At 45.1% G+C, this 18,261-nt stretch overlaps 1 protein-coding gene across 1 annotated transcript in view; it reads left to right on the plus strand.

Moving 5' to 3' along the window:
* The window catches only part of dgki (diacylglycerol kinase, iota), a 338,338-nt gene that overhangs the window by 14,178 nt on the left and 305,899 nt on the right, over positions 1 to 18,261 (plus strand). Inside the window, exons 5-6 of the mRNA XM_068000112.1 lie at positions 270 to 341; positions 5,337 to 5,453. Coding sequence (XP_067856213.1) covers positions 5,361 to 5,453 — 93 coding nt within the window. The 5' untranslated portion in view covers positions 270 to 341; positions 5,337 to 5,360. The remainder of the gene's footprint in view (positions 1 to 269; positions 342 to 5,336; positions 5,454 to 18,261) is intronic.

Below are 18,261 nucleotides of genomic sequence, written 5' to 3' on the forward strand. Positions count from 1 at the left end.
CGGCGAGCAGCTCACTGACAGAATGCTAGTGAAGCCCAAACAGGAAGATGGTGCGGGCTATCGACAGCTCTCGTCGGGCGGTCGGGTGGAGGGGAGGGAGCCTCGCTCTGTGGTCACCTGCAAGTCGTCTCTCACGATGTCTTGGGCCTGAAGATCTTCCGCACCTGATTTGCTCTCCTTTGGAGAGCCCAATCGATGCCTTTTGTCACTGTTTGACTTCCTCTGCCTGACAGATGTACCCTTTAAATTACAATGTTTTTATTTTACAGGGTTTCCAACAGAAGTTTTCATTTCACACTAAGGAAATCATAGCCATCAGCTGCTCCTGGTGCAAGCAGGCAGTAAGTAGCAGCCATGGTTTAACATTGTCTAGGTGTGGCTGGATGGAGAGTCCTGTTCCTCAGCTCAGACTTTCAAACTCGCCTTTGTGTCGACATGATGTAACTCTGGAATGTTCTGAGCCATTCTGACAGACGAAACGCTGGAAATAGCTTCATGTCAATTGTACATTGTGGATGCAAGAGTGGTCTCACTGACACGTGGGGGACACCTATTATCTGAATGCCTGTAATCTTTACACCCACTTCCATGCCATGTAGAGAACAACAATGCAATGTCACGGCCCAGTTTCCTGTCCTGTGGGCCTGGGGAATGTTCAGTTCCCAGGCACAAAGGAGAGGACCCATAATGTATCATTGCCCCGGGAGACCCGGGGCTCCCTTTGAGGACGGGGGTGGGGGTGAGGGGGTGACGGATGGAGTCCCTGTGCCGACAGTAGATACAAGCAAAGGCCAACCATGGAAATGAGGTGGGATAGGATGTCCCATCCTTCTTGGCTCATTTTCTCCCCTCCCATGCCGGAAGGGCAACCATTTTAAAGGGTGCCCAGAAATAAGTGAGTCTTCAGCCCTGGACCCAGCCCCACCCCAGTCCAACTGGATAATCGGAGAAGAGGCAGGTAGCAAAGGCTGAGGGACCCGAGGTAAATCCCTTTATCAGGGACAGGGATCAGTGCTTGGGGCCTTCTGGCTGCTGTATACGGACAGAGGCTAGAAGGTCCTGTTGCCAGAGGCCGTTACTGCTGCTGGCAGCAGCTATATTTCCACAGCCTTTTCCAGACACAAGGGCCAGGCCTGAGACTGAGTGACCCACAGGCAGGTTTGGGTCAGCTCAGGTGCGGGGAGGGAGGGAGCACAGGAAAATTGGGCCTATTAAATGTACTTTGGGTGCTACTATTAGTGACCTGGTGTTGGTTTGATAGAGCAACTGATGTAACTGTGGTGAGCTAAACAATTATGGGGGTGGGATGGTTTGTAGGGCTGTATCCATTTAGCTGAAGTACAGCCGTATATTCCAGCACGAGGCACCAGTCTCTTAAGTAACTCCCAGAACAGACATTAAGAACGGCAGCTAACTAGCAGCTTGCATCTGTGTGTCATTTGCACCACATGTTGTAACCACAGTACTGTCAAAGGAGGAGTGGGATGAAAGGAAAATGCAGGCTGACAGACGAGGAACTGCAAGGAGAAAGTCATTACCCCAGGAAGAGGCTGTACAGATCTCACATCACATCCTCAGCCCCATGGAAGCAACAGTGGTTTAAACTTTCCAAGGAGGTAAAATTAAAGCTAAAACTGACTTAACGGTCTAGAAAGCATAGGGGGCCGCAGGGATCAGTCACTGCGCCTGAATGGTGAGGTCTGAGGCGCACCTGACATTGGGCCCTGGGCCTCATTACCATCGATCCAGTGAGCTGCGGACAGTAACTGGTCGGGCCACTGCAACACCAGCAGCTGCTCTCGGGTAAGTGATGAAGGGGGGCGACCGGGAAGAGGGGCGATCGAGTCGGGAAGGTGGCGGCGATCAGTGGAGAGGTAACGGTAACGATCGTGGGGGAGGTAGCGGTAACGATCGTGGGGGGAGTGATGGAGATCGGGAGAGGTAACGATCGTGGGGGGGAGTGATGGAGATCGGGGAGAGGTAGCGGTAACGATCGTGGGGGGAGTGATGACGATCGTGGGGGGGAGTGATGGCGATCGGGGAGAGGTAACGATCGTGGGGGGAGTGATGGAGATCGGGGAGAGGTAGCGGTAACGATCGTGGGGGGAGTGATGACGATCGTGGGGGGGAGTGATGGAGATCGGGGAGAGGTAGCGGTAATGATCGTGGGGGGGAGTGATGACGATCGTGGGGGGGAGTGATGGAGATCGGGGAGAGGTAGCGGTAACGATCGTGGGGGGAGTGATGGTGATTGGGGAGAGGTAGCGGTAACGATCGTGGGGGGAGTGATGGAGATCGGGGAGAGGTAGCGGTAACGATCGTGGGGGGGAGTGATGACGATCGTGGGGGGGAGTGATGGCGATCGGGGAGAGGTAGCGGTAACGATCGTGGGGGGAGTGATGGTGATTGGGGAGAGGTAGCGGTAACGATCGTGGGGGGAGTGATGGTGATTGGGGAGAGGTAGCGGTAACGATCGTGGGGGGAGTGATGGCGATCGAGGGGGGGAGTGATGGCGATCGGGGAGAGGTAGCGGTAACGATCGTGGGGGGAGTGATGGCGATCGAGGAGAGGTAGCGGTAACGATCGTGGGGGGAGTGATGGCGATCGAGGAGAGGTAGCGGTAACGATCGTGGGGGGAGTGATGGCGATCGGGGAGAGGTAGCGGTAACGATCGTGGGGGGAGTGATGGTGATTGGGGAGAGGTAGCGGTAACGATCGTGGGGGGAGTGATGGCGATCGGGGAGAGGTAGCGGTAACGATCGTGGGGGGAGTGATGGCGATCGAGGAGAGGTAGCGGTAACGATCGTGGGGGAGGTAGCGGTGGCGATCGGGGAGAGGTAGCGGTAACGATCGTGGGGGGAGTGATGCCGATTGGGGAGAGGTAGCGGTAACGATCGTGGGGGGAGTGATGGCGATCGGGGAGAGGTAGCGGTAACGATCGTGGGGGAAGTGATGGCTGGCAGGGGCCCACGTTCTTTGAATGCATATTTTAAAACCTTACCTTGTTGGTTGAAGCCTAACAGGCGGTCCCTTTACGGGCCTTTTATTTGTATTTGCAAAGGGACTAACATATGTTTCAGGTATGGGCACTACACACTGATTTTTTTTTAGCCTTCACCAATATGGTGAACAGTGCACTTCTGGCTTGTAATGGGCGTGTGCTTCTGGCTTGTAATGGGCGTGTGCTTCTGGCTTGTAATGGGCGTGTGCTTCCTGCCCATCATTTTGGAGGCTTGGGTAGCCGTTTAGTGCCCGAAAAATGGTGGCTGTACGGCCGAATTTTCAGGTCAACAAGTTCAACAGTGACACAGACTTCTCTCCCTGTGGCTGGGAGGGTGATAGCAATGTTAGTCTCCTAGTTACATGCTTCATCTGGACACCAGCACGGCAGTTTTCGGGCATTGGGTAAGAAACCATGTTGGCCTGTGATCAAGAGGTTGATGATGCATTGTTCACAGGCCTGTCCATTACAATAAGATGTGGGGGAGGGGGTGCGGAATTGACACCATTGCTTGTTTCCTCAGATGGTCATTGTTGCCTGTATGCGTGTGGAAATTCATGGGTTGGTAGTCAGTCTGATGGTGTGAGTCAACCGTAAAGGATTCCATTTCTTCAATGCAAGTAATCTCAGAAAATAATCTTCACTGTGAATGCAAAACATATGACTTCTACATCTTTAACCAGTCCTGCGAGACTGGTTTGCTTCAGCAAGATAACTGCTATAAAGCTGGCTCATGGAGACTCATGGCTATAGTTAACCATAACTTGGGACTACATTACACAACCCCAAGATGCCAGCAAAGCACAAACCATAGTTTTAATGCCCAGAGGCTATTGTTGCAATAGAGCATTTGTGTCTGTCACAACACGGTCACCATGGGACTTTGTCTTTTTTATCATTACCTGTAGGTATATGCAGTACATCTCCTGGTCTACAGATCATGGCTCAGCAGGTTTTGGTACATCAAGAGAGGTCCTAGTGGATCCTGCACCTGGCAAGATTTGGTCTTCATGGCTTCTCCAAATGGAGTCTGGTTCCACTCTCACTTTGTAGAAGAGGGAATCTGTCTATGCTTTGGTATCAATTTCTGGTTGCCCCTGTAGTCTGACACTAACAGTCTAACTCGTAGCTGACACCTTTGTGAGTTTGCGTTTGGTTTGTGTGGCCAAGGGCTCCAACCTGGAGCACAAGCTTCATGCCAAGAATAGCTTTGCTGGTGATTTGTTGGTCACGATTTATTGTGTATCTTGGTGTGATAGGAAGAAAAGAGTAAGTTTTCTGTGGAATATCTCTTTCTTCTTCCTCAGGAACTTGTCTTTGAATATTTGCACAAACCACTCTGCTAATCTGTAACACTAAAATTGGCAGTCATAAAATATGAAAGTATCTGTGTCCAAAAAAATCCCAGTCAGGACCTGGTGGTTTAATGCTGACCAGCTACTCGAAAGAAGATTGCAATCTCTGGCAATTTGTGAAATTTTAATGAAGATCACAATCAGTTGCAGTTAGTATTTCCTTTATTTCTTTAACATGGGAACGCATATTCACTGCTAACTTTCTCTGGTCCCAAAGTAAGTCACATTTAAAACATATCGGGCCACCCTATGGTGCGGTCACCTTAGAATGTATCTTCGCCACAGGGTATAGGACCTGCAGCTCTTTAAATTCCTGGTGATAACATTACTGTCGAAGAATATGCAGGTAGGGTTAGATGAACTAGGGGGGTGAGGAGGCTCGAGTGGAGCATAAACGCTGGCATAGACCAGTTGGGCCGAATGGCCTGTTTTTGTGCTGCAAATTCGATGTAATGTCAGAACATTTAGGGGCCTGGTGCAATGCCTTTGAAACCAGTGCATTTTGTAAACGCTTGAAACGCACCAGAAGTGACTTGTGGGACATTATTGTTTACGAGCCGTTCAGGAATGTCGTTTCATGTGAATGTGGTTCAAAGACTGTCAATCATTTGTCATTAAATGTTTGATTGTTAACAGATCACTTCTGGTCACTTCAAATCCACATTTACCGCAATGAGATACATTTACATGGTCCTCCTTTCAATGCTATTGATATATTGATAAAGGATGGTCTTCCTACACAACTGTATGTCCAAGGCAAGGGATGGCCCTTACTGGACAGCAATTGGTCCAGGATAAGGGGGGCTTCTTATTAGACAGCAGTTGATCCACAGCAAGGGATGGCCCTGACTGGACAGCAATTTGCACCAAGGTAAAGAGTGGTCCTTACTAGACAGTGTTGGTCGAGGGGAAAGCCATTGATGGTACTTCCTTTGTAAAAGTATTTAGCTAATTTTTGTCAAATTGCCTTTCTCTTTCAGTTTCACAATAAGGTGACATGTTTCATGTTGCATCACATCGAGGAGCCGTGTTCGTTAGGTGTGCACGCTGCAGTCATTATACCTCCGACATGGATTATAAAGGTGAAAAAACCACAGGTATAAAGCACAGACCACCCGCCATCTGCCTCATATCCATTCTCAGTACTCTTTCCTTGGGGTTCTACATCATTAGGGAGCCTCAGTATGAGGTAGGGATGTCACCATATCAACTTCAACAGTACCATAACCACCATGAAAATATCTTGGCATAAAATAACCAAGATATTTAACCACTTCACTGGCATGACATGTTCCTTTCGACCTGCTTCATGTGGCATTAAGCTTTGGCTGACATTAAAATGTTGGACGTTTCTTTTTAATGAGGTGGAATATTGAACGATAATTAAACTAGTGTCCTTGTTGACCATTAGTTGTTGCATGTCCTTCTATGAAAGTGTGTTACATGCCGTACACTTGAATCAAAGCATGAGCATGGTTAAACACAATAAATTTATACAGTGCATGGAAAGTTCTGACCCAAGTAATTATTGGCTGTTGTTACAAACCTGCTTGGTAGGGAAATATATTTGCAGATCAGAGAGGCCTGTAAAAAGGCCAGAATGTTAATCATGGGGGATTTCAGTTACCCAGATATTGACTGGGAAAACAGCAGAGGAAAAACGATGGAGAAATGCATGTTTCTAGAGGTGGTGCAGTATTGCTTCCTTACTCAGTTTATCGAACAACCAACATGATCAGAGGTTGTTCTGGATCCAATCTTTAGACACAACCCAAATCTTGTACATAAGGTAGCCATGGGGGACATATAGGGCCCAGTGATCGCAACGGTCTACTGGTGCCTTTCTGATGAGTGTTTGACCACTTTAGCTACTGTCAGCTCTTCTCTCGTGATAACAGTAATGGTTTTCTGTGGTATAAACTATCCTACTGGACACTACCATCTCAGATCATCTTGTTTTTTTTTTGGACAACACTGCCCAAACACCTGTACCATAAGTCTTCATGTCTAGAATGAACAGATTATCACCTGATAAGATAGGGCTGCTATCAGTACCTGTTTTAGTCACTGGAAAGCTGCCTCACACTTCCTTGTCCAGTTGCATTGCTGTCCTTTCTCTGTAACCGATATTTGACTATATTCACAAGGTCAGGGACACGTCTTCTGCACCGCATACACAATCCTAAGCTCCTTAACATTGGCTCTAACTGGCTACGGTTATGGCTGTAAACTTGGCAGAATCAGTAGGCACCGCCACACTGATTATGCATCCCAAGTGGGTGACCTGCTTCTGGAACAATGCTTACATTTGGGTGTTCAGTTTCAAGTTGCCCGTTTGCAGTAATCACTTGTAATAGGGCTCCTTCTGCATCGGTTAGGTTGTGCTGTGTACTACAATCAAATAGATGAGGCAAACTGGCCAAGGCAGACCGTTTAGCACTCAGTCTGTAAGTTACATAAATGTGGCATAAGCGTTACAGAATGCGAAGGGCATTACATTGAACTACACAGCAATGATGGACTCTTCTTCCTCTGACTCTATTCCAACTTTTCAGTACCTACATTTAAGATCCAGGATAGAAAACAACATTAAACGTGTAATAATATCAGGATTGTCAGAAATGTATCAAAGCAGATAGTAATCTCTCAGGATGGCACCATTAAGGTCCCTGTGGTCACAATCAAATGCCTCGTGGTCCCTATTTTCACAAGGGCCATGGGGGAGACCTTAGGACCTGGTTTAGAGTGTTTCATTTTCCCTCCTTTTGGATATCATAGGTCCGATTTTATTGTGGCTCCGCTGGGAGCTTGGAGACTCGCCAGCCTGAGTTTACGGGTCACAGAATCAGCCACAGAGGCTGGAGCATCCAAATAGCAACAGGCCACATTTTACAACAAAGAAAACCGACAGCATCTTTGAGCCTGTGCTGATTAAAGCTCTAAAACTGATGTAAATCAGGTCCTCGCTGTTCTTGTGGCTTTCTCACTGTTGCCTTGCCAACAGCACTGCTCACCTATTTGAGTTTTGTTGGAAAGCTAGATTTTGACTTAGTAATTTGGTTTATCTGCATTTTTACTGCTGCATTAATTTTGGGTGCTGTTTGGGCCTGACTTTTTGTATTGTACGACTTTTATATCCAAGGCCATTTCTCACAGCTGTCTTGCTTTCACCTTCCATTTTGCCTGAAGCAACCAAAGTGGACAGGATGGATAATCCAATAGTGCTCCTCCATTTGAAGGGCAGTTCCTGAGGGAACAGGAAAGGCAGGTGCAATTCTACCTCCTGTGTTATCTACATACCCGTTCTTACCCCAGGACTCACAGTTACTGGCTACACAAAACTTCATGGGCATCTCAAAGGAGACCTATATTTAGCACATCTGCCATCAATCCATGCCAATGCTTAGAGGCCAGCCTGCAGATAACTTGGGTCCCACAGAGACAGCTCTGCCCATCGACTTGCATTAAACTGTTGTGTCAGCTGATTCTTCCAAGCCACCACTACTGACGTATGCCAAATGAATCAGTCAGCATCAAGTAAGTGATTGAAGCCTTCTTTGCAAAGGGTAACACATTCCGTGGCCTTTCCTGAGGAGAGGAGGCGCCAGCTCGACAGGACACTGGATATTTCCTGGGAACCAGGGTTCTCAAAGTGCAGAGCATTGTAGCTGGAATCATGTAATTTTAGTGGATTAGAAAATCATGGGGATGGGCACCCGAATTTCTGATATGTGTTTCCGGTGGGAAAAGCTCCATGCCAGGAGCGCAACCTCAGAACATTACTCCTAAAATGTGGAGGAGCAGCTGTTGTGAACTGGAAGTAAACAGGAGGTCTGACTGAGGTGCTGTCCCAGTAATAATCTTGTAGAGGACAGGCAGACAGACCTTATTTGATTTAGAAGCCTACATTTTCCAAGTACACACTGGCATTGAGGAAGCTTGCCCACTGCTATTATATAATTGAAATTTATGGCATGCTTCCCATGGTTTTCCATTCATTATGATACACTCTCTCTATCCAGGCAGGATCACCCTATCCTAGGGCATCAGCTTGCAGGGTACAAGCTGAGTGCAAAGAATCCCAGCCTCCAATGGCATATGTATCCCTCCAGATTCTATTAGCGAACCAGACTAGTTGATCAATCTGTAACACTGCCCTTGAGTACTGGGGACCTGGTTGGCTCAGATGTTGGATTGGATTACTGGGTCTGCCATAGATGGTTAGCTTGGTTCCAAAATCTCTCACCAGATGTGTCATCTTGAAGCCACACCTTGATTCCAAAGTGATCCCATACAACAATCACTTGCCCTCCCCCCACCCAAAGGAGGATAGTCAAGACAACTGAAACCGTGGGTTTGAGCTTTTTTCAGGCAGACAGCAGGTACTAGGAGCTTCTCGTGAGCAACACAGCTCATCATAAAACATGTGAGAGCATTCGCCACCATCCTCCTGCCCACAGTAAGGACACACCATCCCGCCATCAAAATGATGGTTCCACCCCATGGCAGTGCAGAGCTTGTGCAATGTCTGCAGCCTCTCTGCAACCCAAACATGGTAAGCCACGAATGTTGGCTACATGAGCGCATGTTCTCATTCCTGGCCTCTGGGTAATGCCTTCCAGCGGCTTTCATCCCAAGTCTGAGTTTCTTCCAGCTACCCAATGGACATCTGCCTTCAGCCTGGTGGAAGGACCTGCAAAGGGGACCTTGAAACATGCCAGCCACCTTGGTGATCTAGACATCCAAATCTAATGCCAAGCTAACTTATCATTAACTGCTTAATCCATGTCCTCATGAGAGGGACATTATAACAAACTATGCCTGCGTGAGGCTGACCCCTTTTCAGGGTACTCAGTGTCAGGTCACTCTGCAAACGTTTTCCCCTTTTTTCCCACCAATCCACCTCACAGCTTGAATTGCACTCACGGGCTGGAGGAAACCCTTCTGTTGCATCCCAGGAGCTCTGAACCACAAAGGACTGCTCAGGCATGTATCTTATATACCATGAGCTTAACCTGCAGAGGGACCCTGCTGCCTTTGAAGGAAGGTGAGAAAGACCATAATGCCCTTCACTTTATCTGAGCATGGCCCCAAAAGCCTGTGTCCTGAGAGAAGTTGAATGGCTCTTTCTTCATGATGGTGAATAGAGTGCATTAGATCCTCAGGTGAGCCTGCTAACAACACAATATCACCGGTGAAAAACAGATCCATAACTCAAAAATGCCCAGAACAGGCACTCTGACACCATCCCTTATGACGCCATCCAATACTTCATTGAAGAAGACATCAAATTGGATGGATGACAGTGGACATCCTTGCCTCAATCGTCTTCCAAGAGAGATAGCTGTTACATTTTTGAGTCTTCTCTACCCTTCTTGCTCTGGATGTTTCTGCTTCTGAATTTTAGATTAATCTCACAGGTGAGTGCCAGTGCACCATGCCGTCAATAGTGTCTCCACAAGCCTTGATTTCTGGCTAAGATTTTGGTATGGGCCCAGGATAACAAACAGAACAACCATTCTGTTAATTGCTTTTAGTTTCTGAGATTATTCTCTGCCTCCATTGGATCTCTCCCGTCTTTGATAGGCAGTAGAGCATTGCAACTTCAGACTTTGTTTTAAGTTCCAATTATTAAGCAAATTAATTTTACAGATGAACAAACACATATCAAACAGTGATATAACGCATATTATTGCAGTAGGAATCCTACTCCTCAAAAGTAAAACAACGTAAGGTTGTATAGTCTTTTGTTAAGCTATTTCTTTGTAGATCTCTGCACTTGGCCCCATCAGAGTAACCGTGATCAGGGCGGGTCACCTATTAATCTCTTTCTGGTGAGCGCCTGTATGGACACATCATGGGCTTTGCACAGAACTACCTGCCCTAACTGCCAGTGGTAAATTACAGCTGTTCCTCCTCTGGGGGGGAGAACCAACATTTCCAGCTCTGATTTCCCTTCCCCTCCACTGCACTCCTGAACAATGGTTTGAGAATTTTTAAAAATTCTTTCTCAGGATTTGGGCGTCGCTGGCAAGGCCGGCATTTTATTATTCATCCCTAGTTTCCCTTGAGAAGGTGGTGGTGAGCCGCCTTCTTGAACCACTGCAGTCCATGTGGTGAAGGTTCTCCCACAGTGGCGTTAGGTAGGGAATTCCAGGATTTTGAACCAGCGATGATGAAGGAACATCCGATATATTTCCATGGTGTGTGACTTGGAGGGGAACATGCAGGTGGTGTTGTTCCCATGTGCCTGCTGCCCTTGTCCTTCTAGGTGGTAAAGGTTGAGGATTTGGGAGGTGCTGTCAAAGAAGCCTTCGCGAGTTGCTACAGTGCATCTTATAGATGGTACACACTGCAGCCACTGTGCGCCGGTGGTGAAGGGAGTGAATGTTTAAGGTGGTGGATTGGGTGCCAATCAAGCGGGCTGCTTTGTCCTGGATGGTGTCAAGCTTCTTGAATGTTGTTGCACCTGCACCCACTCTGGCAAGTGGATTCCAAAACACCCCTGACTTGTGCCTTGTAGGAGGCTTTGGGGAGTCAGGAGGTGAGTCACTCACCACAGAATACCCAACCTCTGACCTGCTCCAGTAGCCACAGCATTTATGTGGCTGGTCCAGTTGAGTTACTGATCAATGGTGACCCCCAGGATGTTGATGATGGGGTTTCAGTGATGGTAATGCTATTGAATGTCAAGGGGAGGTGGTTAGACTCTCTCTTGTTGAAGATGGTCATTGCCTGGCACTTGTATGGTGCGAATGATATTTTCCACTTATCAGCCCAAGTCTGGATGTTGTCCAGGTCTTGCTGCATGCGGGCACGGACTGCATCATTATCTGAGGAATTGCAAATGGAGCTGAACACTGTGCAATCATCAGCGAACAGCTGACTTTATGATGGAGGGATGTATGTCAGGACTGTACCCCATACCCCAGTATTGTAACTGGATTTAGAGGGACAATGGGTTCAGTGAGTCTCTTGTTTACCCTTATATGAATTTTGGAGCTAGAATACACAGCTATCCATGTACTCCCATAGTTTCCAGCTTCCTCATGAGGACTGCATGAAGCACTAGGTCGCAAGCCTTACAAAAGGTGATGAAAGCAATGTTAATGCATTTCCTTGAAATTACTAACTATTGTACCTGTAGCCTAAAACATTATTGATGATCTCCTTTTCTATCAGTATTTCCAGCCAGTGTAGGTTGGATGTGATGAGTAAGCAAAGAAACTTTTAGGCTAAGGCTACAACATATTTTTGCTTAAGCCTGACCTACGTGTCAATACCTACGCATAGTTGCTAGAGTGAGATGTGGTGCTCTCCAGCTCTATATGTCATCAACTTGGTTCAGCCCAGATAAAATTTGGATTCTTTTGACTGGTGGTTGGGGTACTGATCTAAGGTATCAACGTGTTATTTAGGAACATAGGAACAGGAGTAGGCCATTCAGCCCCTCGTGCCTGCTCTGCCATTTAATAAGATCATGGCTGATCTGTGATCTAACTCCATATACCTGTCTTTGGCCCATATCCATTAATACCTTTGGTTGCCAAAAAACTATCTACCTCAGATTTAAATTTAGCAACTGAGCTAATATCAATTGCCATTTTGAGGAAGAGAGTTCCAAACTTCTACCACCCTTTGTGTGTAGAAATGTTTTCTAATCTCGCTCCTGAAAGGTCTGGCTCTAATTTTTAGACTGTGCCCCCTACTCCGAGAATCCCCAACCAGCGGAAATAGTTTCTCTCTATCCACCCTATCTGTTCCCCTTAATACCTTATAAACTTCGATCAGATCACCCCCTAACCTTCGAAACTCTAGAGAATACAACCCCAATTTGTGTAATCTCTCCAATTTGAGACTACATGCATAGCCATTCCTTTTAAGAGATTAATTAAAGGCTACTTGAACACAGACATAGTGATGGACAGATGTGTTAATGGCATGCTTTGCTCAGGTGATCAGGCAGTAGGTCAGTGGTGACACTGGGTAAGCATTACAATCCAGTTGGAGAGTGAACCAGCTGAGTGAGCCAGTAAAGGGGCGACTGTGAAGAAGAGCACATATGTCCATGGTGATCCGTTTATTTAATGTTTGCTCATAACCAGTCTGTATGGTGATAACAAGTCATTGAACAAGACAATTGTGATGACTAAATTCCATTAATAACATTAGTTTCTAAGGTGGGTGAAATTCAACTTCAGTGGGAACACAAAACAGGCGGTAGGGGATTGTCTGCCTGTTATATACCCCGATCCATTTTCTGTCCCATTGTCTTCAATATCAGCTTGGCTCAGTGGTAGGACTCTCGCCTCTGAGTCAGAAGCCTGTGGGCCATACGCCCCAAGACTTGAGCACACAATCTAAGTTGTACAGTATCGAGGGAGTGCAGCATTTTGGAGGCACCATCTTTCAGAGGAGACGTTAAACCAAGGCCCCATTTGCCTGTTATAGTGGATGTAAAAGATTCCATCACGGTATTCACAGAAGAGCGGGGAGTTCTCCTGGGATTCTGATCAACACCACTAAACAGATTAATTGGGCATTCGTCTCATTGTTGTTTATGGGATCTTGCTGTATGCCGATTGCTTGCTGCATTTGCCTACATAACAACAGGTAAAATACTTCATTGGCTGTGATACACTTTGGGACATCCTGTGGATGTAAAATGTGCTATATAAATGCAAGCTCTTCCTTTAATGTTGGACAAAAACTGAATCATTGGAGTTTAGTGGAAAGGATAAATAGGACTGTAGAAAGGTCTTCAAACCAATAAAGACAAACAGATCTGGGTGGAAATAATAATAACTTGAAGATAAGGGGATAAAAAAAATCAAACTTCAAATAGTAATAAAGATAACATAAACACTCAGAGAACAGAAAAAATTATAGGAAATAATAAAATATCTGTTACAAATAAAGTAGGAGTTACGAAAAATGAGGACATATTAAATATCCTGTAGAGCAAAGTACAGAGACTCGGCAATAATAAAGTGTAGCAATGCACCATCAGGGTGGAGACAGTTCCCCAAATAGGTGTTCTGTACATGAATGCACGTAGCTTAAGAAATTAAGCTGAATTTTTGCTTCTAATTCATTTGTTTTATTTCTTAGTGTACGATGTATTAGCCATTACAGAAACCTGGCTACAATCTTGGCATGAATGGAAGCTAAACATTCCAGACTATAGGGTCTTTAGATAGGAAATTAGGAAAGGAGGAGGAATAACAATACTGATAAAAGACACAATCACAGCAGTGGAAAGAAAGGATTTCAGTATGGCTGAACAGGCAGTGGAGACACAATAGGTAGAACTAAGGAAGGATGCAAGATTCTGGTAGGAGTTGTTTACAGACCTCCTGACAGCAGTGATGTAATGAGGGGATGTATACATACCGAGATCAGGAAAGCATGTAGCAAAATCAACATGGTTATAATGAGAGATTTTAATTTTCACACAGACTGGGAGAAGCAGAACAGATCAAGTAGTAAAGGCAATGAATTTCTAGAATGTATTTGGGATAGTTTTCTGGTAGAGTGACCCAGAAATTGCTCGGAGCAGCGAACCAACAGTGCTCGCCACTCCTTGGATTTATACTAACTCATCAACTTACTGCAGTCTTTACTGGGTGCACTTCCTCTAATAGGAAGTGGAGAAGAGCCCAGCGTTAGTTCCAGCGAAGCTAGGACCCGTGGGAGAAGTGAGAGTATCACTCTCTCCCCTCGACCGATCAAACTGTAGCATTTTTGACAGATTGTGAAGAGTTTCTGCAAGCTGGAACATAAAATCCAGGAAGTGAAAGGTACAACACTAAAACCATTTGTAAAAACAGTTATAGACAGCACAAAAAAGAGAGGGCAAGAAGTAACCAATTAAAGAGTCAGAAGGAAAATGTTCAAAATAATTATAAATTAGGTAAAGGACTTACACAAGACTTAAGCTAAAAGAAAAGGCTTATACAAATATAAGGAACAGTGGAAATCCAGTAGACTGGGAGAGTTATAAAAAGCAACAAAGGGATACAAAGAAATTAATAAGAGGTACAAAATGGGAATATGAAAAAAAACTTGCAAAGGATACCAAAGCTAACAGCAAAAGTTTTTATAAATAATAAGTGAAAGAGAGTGATAAGGGAGAATGTGTCCCATTAAAGACAGATAGTGAGACTATATGGTAATAAGGAAATGGCAGACTTGTTAAATGAAGATTTTGTATCCATTTTCACAGTAGAGGAAGAGGAAAAAATACCAGCTGTACAAGGAGACCTAAAATTAGTCAAAGGGAGGAACTTAGTGGAAAAAAAAAGTAATGGAGAAAATAACAGGACTGGCGGCTTCCACCCTAGGATATTAAAATAAATAGGTGAAGAAATTGCAGATGGGTTAGTCCTTGTTTTCCAAAACGCCCTAGATTCAGGAACTGTGCCTTTGGATTGGAAAATTGCAAATATCACTCCATTATTTAAGAAGGGAGGGAGGGAGAAACAGACTTTTAGTTTAACATCAGTTGTGGGGAACTTACTGGAATCTATAATCAGGGACAGAGTGACTGAGCATTTGGACAGGTATCAGCTCATCAAAGAGAGTCAGCATGGATTTGTGATCGGTGGGTCATGTCTGACTAATCGGGTTGAATTTTTTGAGGAGGTCGCTAACATGGATAGGGGAGTATCTATGGATGTTGTCTACATGTTCTGGACTTCCAGAAGGCATTTGATAAGGCTCCGCAGAAGAGCAAAAATGAGAGCGCACGGAATTGGAGGTAACCTTGCGATATGGGTTGGTAAATGGTTGGAAGGTTGGAGACAGAGAGTAGGGATAAAGGGATTATACTCTGATTGGCATGATGTGACAAGTGGTGTTCCCCAGGGATCTGTACTGGGGCCTCAGCTTTTCATCATATATAGCAATGACTTGGATGAAGGAATAAAGAGTTGTATATCCAAGTTTGCAGATGATACTGAGTTAGAAGTTGTGTAGATAGGAACAGGAAGTTAGAAAGGGACATAGACAGATGAAGTGAGAAGGCAAAATGTGGTAGATGGAGTTCAGTGTGGGGAAGTGTGAGGTCATTTGGATGCAAGAAAGATAAATTGGAATATTTTCTTAATGGGACTAGGAACTGTACAGGAACAAAGGGATTTGAGTAACCAGTTACACAAATCACTAAAAGCTAGTACACAGGTCAAAAAATAATCAACAAGGCTAATGGAATGCTGGCTTTTATCTCAAGGACTAGAATATACAAGTGAGGAAGTTATGCTTCAGTTCAATAGAGATTTGGACAGATCCCATCTGGAGTACTGTGTTCAGTTTTGGGCACCGCACCTCAGGAAGGATATATTGGCCTATGAGGGAGTACAGGGCAGATTCACCAGAATTATGATGGGGCTTGGAGGGCTAAATTACGAGGACAGATTGCATGAACTTGGATTGTATTCCCTTGAGTTTAGAAGGTTGAGGGGTAATCAAATTGAGATGTTTAAAATGATAAAGGGATTCGATAAGGTAGAAAAATATATTTTCTCTGGTGAAGGAATCCAGTACAAGAGGTCATAATCTTAAAATTAGAGCTGGACCATTTAGTAGTGAAATCAGGAAGCACTTTTTCACATAAAGGGTAGTGGAAATCTGGAACTCTCTCCCCCAAAAGGCTGTGGATGCTGCGTCAATTGAAACTTTCAAGGCGGGGATTGATAGATTTTTGTTAGGTAAGGGTATCAAGGGATATTGATCAAAAGCTGGTTAATGGAGTTGAGGTACAGATCAGCCCTGGTCTAATTGAATGTGGAGCAGGCTCAAGGGACTGAATAGCTGACTCCTGTTCCTATGTTCATCAACAGATGGAGATAGTTTTCTGTTTCAAAAAGGATTTTTCTCTCTTAAAAAGCAGTTCAGTACAAGAGACTTTTAAATTACTTGGTTCTAAGTCTTGCTATGCTTGGAATATAGGACAGCTAATCACCTTCTAGCAATCACCTTGGACCTCGTGATGAAAGGTGGGGGAAGAGTTCCTCTGTGAGGTAGCTGTAGCAAAATTGTAAATGTATTCGTGATGAACATATTTATGCTTTCAGTGCACCTAGGTGCACAGAGGAAGTCATTGCCCATATTTCTGCTATCATTGGTTCAACTCAAATCTTCTGAGCTCTCGAAGAACAAGTTCTGATCTTTGATGGGAATCAGCTTGTCTTGGCACTGCTTATTTCAGCTACATCAAATTGGTAAAGAAAAATGGAAGACTTTTCTCAGAACCTTCCATTTCTTTATGAATCTTTACTTATGATTAATGTCCAGCTTAGTTACACTGAACCCAGTTTAACACAAGGAAAATAGACTTGAAGTCAGCGATGTTCATTCAAGTTTAGAAAACGCTGTACCACATCAAGCGGTGTGTTTATATTCTAATATATAACAATCAGCCACTTACACCTCAAATTACTCATCTCACGGGTTCACCAAAGTTCTAGCAACAAGCACCTCGCTCAGTGTTTGACTCTGTAAGAGGTTCTACGACAGATTATTCCTCACATGTCCCTGATTTAAGGAATATAAATCCACCTCACTGGTTCGAGAATTTCTGACCTTTATGGAATCATGTTCTAATGTACAGCAAGCGACCACCTACACCTGGAATCATCTGGAACAGCTGGGCTGGCACAGATATTTCCCCAACTTTGCTTAATAATCCCACCTAATTCTTAGAAGGTTCAGTTGGATATTTCTAACAGTTGATCCAGTGTTCATTGCACCCAACAAGATAGACCTCCTATTTTACAATCAAGTAATTTTCTTACCCATGCTCGAATTTACCAGATTTTATGATATATGTAGGGGGCGGTGGTGTGTGTCAGCTTCGCCTCTGACTTCTGAGCGGTTCGAATCGCTCCCACTCCCTGGGTTCTAGACCTTGGACTTATTTGGGGGTTGTGACAAAGTGCAGCAGACAACTGATTTTGGTGCAAGAAACTTCGATCTTTATTCAAGAGAGAAAATACAACACAACAATCTTAACACTCTAATAAAATGGGGAACACTTCAGTACACGCGAGGGAAATTACAGTAGAAAGATACCTCATCCCTCCCAATCCCACTTTACCAGTTAAGTTGGACTCTAAAGGACCAGAGATAATGCTCACCAAACGAATCCTTGACAGTAATTCACCCAGAGGTAAGTCAGGAATAGATCGTAGAGTGGAAACTTTGCGGATCTTCGGTTTTCTCCCGAGTTGGTTTTCTTTGGTCGCGGTGGCCCAATATTACCCGGTTGGTTGGTGGCAATGTTCGGTTGGTTGTTTCGTAAGGCCCTTGTTGCCGCGAGGTGTCTGATGGTCACTGGGGCTGTTGCTCTGGTTTCTTCTTGTGTGTCGGCCTGCTTCTAGAGCTGCTGACCTTCTCTCTGTTGCCCCTTCGGCTTGTTCAACTGTCGCCTCCCGAGCTGTTGAACAATCCTTTGCACTTGCAGGTCTGCTGACCGGTTCTCTCACGTAGGGTTCGTTGGTTTCGCTGGAAGCTGCTCTCCTTCCAGAGACAGGCAGAACAAGAGACGCAGAACACAAGAGCCAGCAAGAGCCAGAGAGAGAGAGAGAGGTTTCGAGTTTCCACTTCTATATACCTCTCTTACAATGGTCTTCGTCACTTAAAAAAAGGCACTTCATGTCTGTTTAAACAGTTCTTACAAAGTCCTTAAGAATCTTTGATGGCTTTTGATGGTCCCTCATCATGTTGCAATTGCTTCTCCCGATGGGTCATTGTTTTAATTCCAATTTGTAGAGCTTACCACACAAGGCTTCCTTTTGTATCCAACGTCCTAGGTGTTGATCGGTTTTGCTTTAAAACAAAGACATGGCCCCACCATGTCTGGAGCAGTTGCCTCTTTCAATGGCCGACTGCCTTTCGAATTAGTGC

Source organism: Heptranchias perlo, chromosome 18 (assembly GCF_035084215.1).
Source record: "Heptranchias perlo isolate sHepPer1 chromosome 18, sHepPer1.hap1, whole genome shotgun sequence".
NCBI lineage: Eukaryota > Metazoa > Chordata > Chondrichthyes > Hexanchiformes > Hexanchidae > Heptranchias > Heptranchias perlo.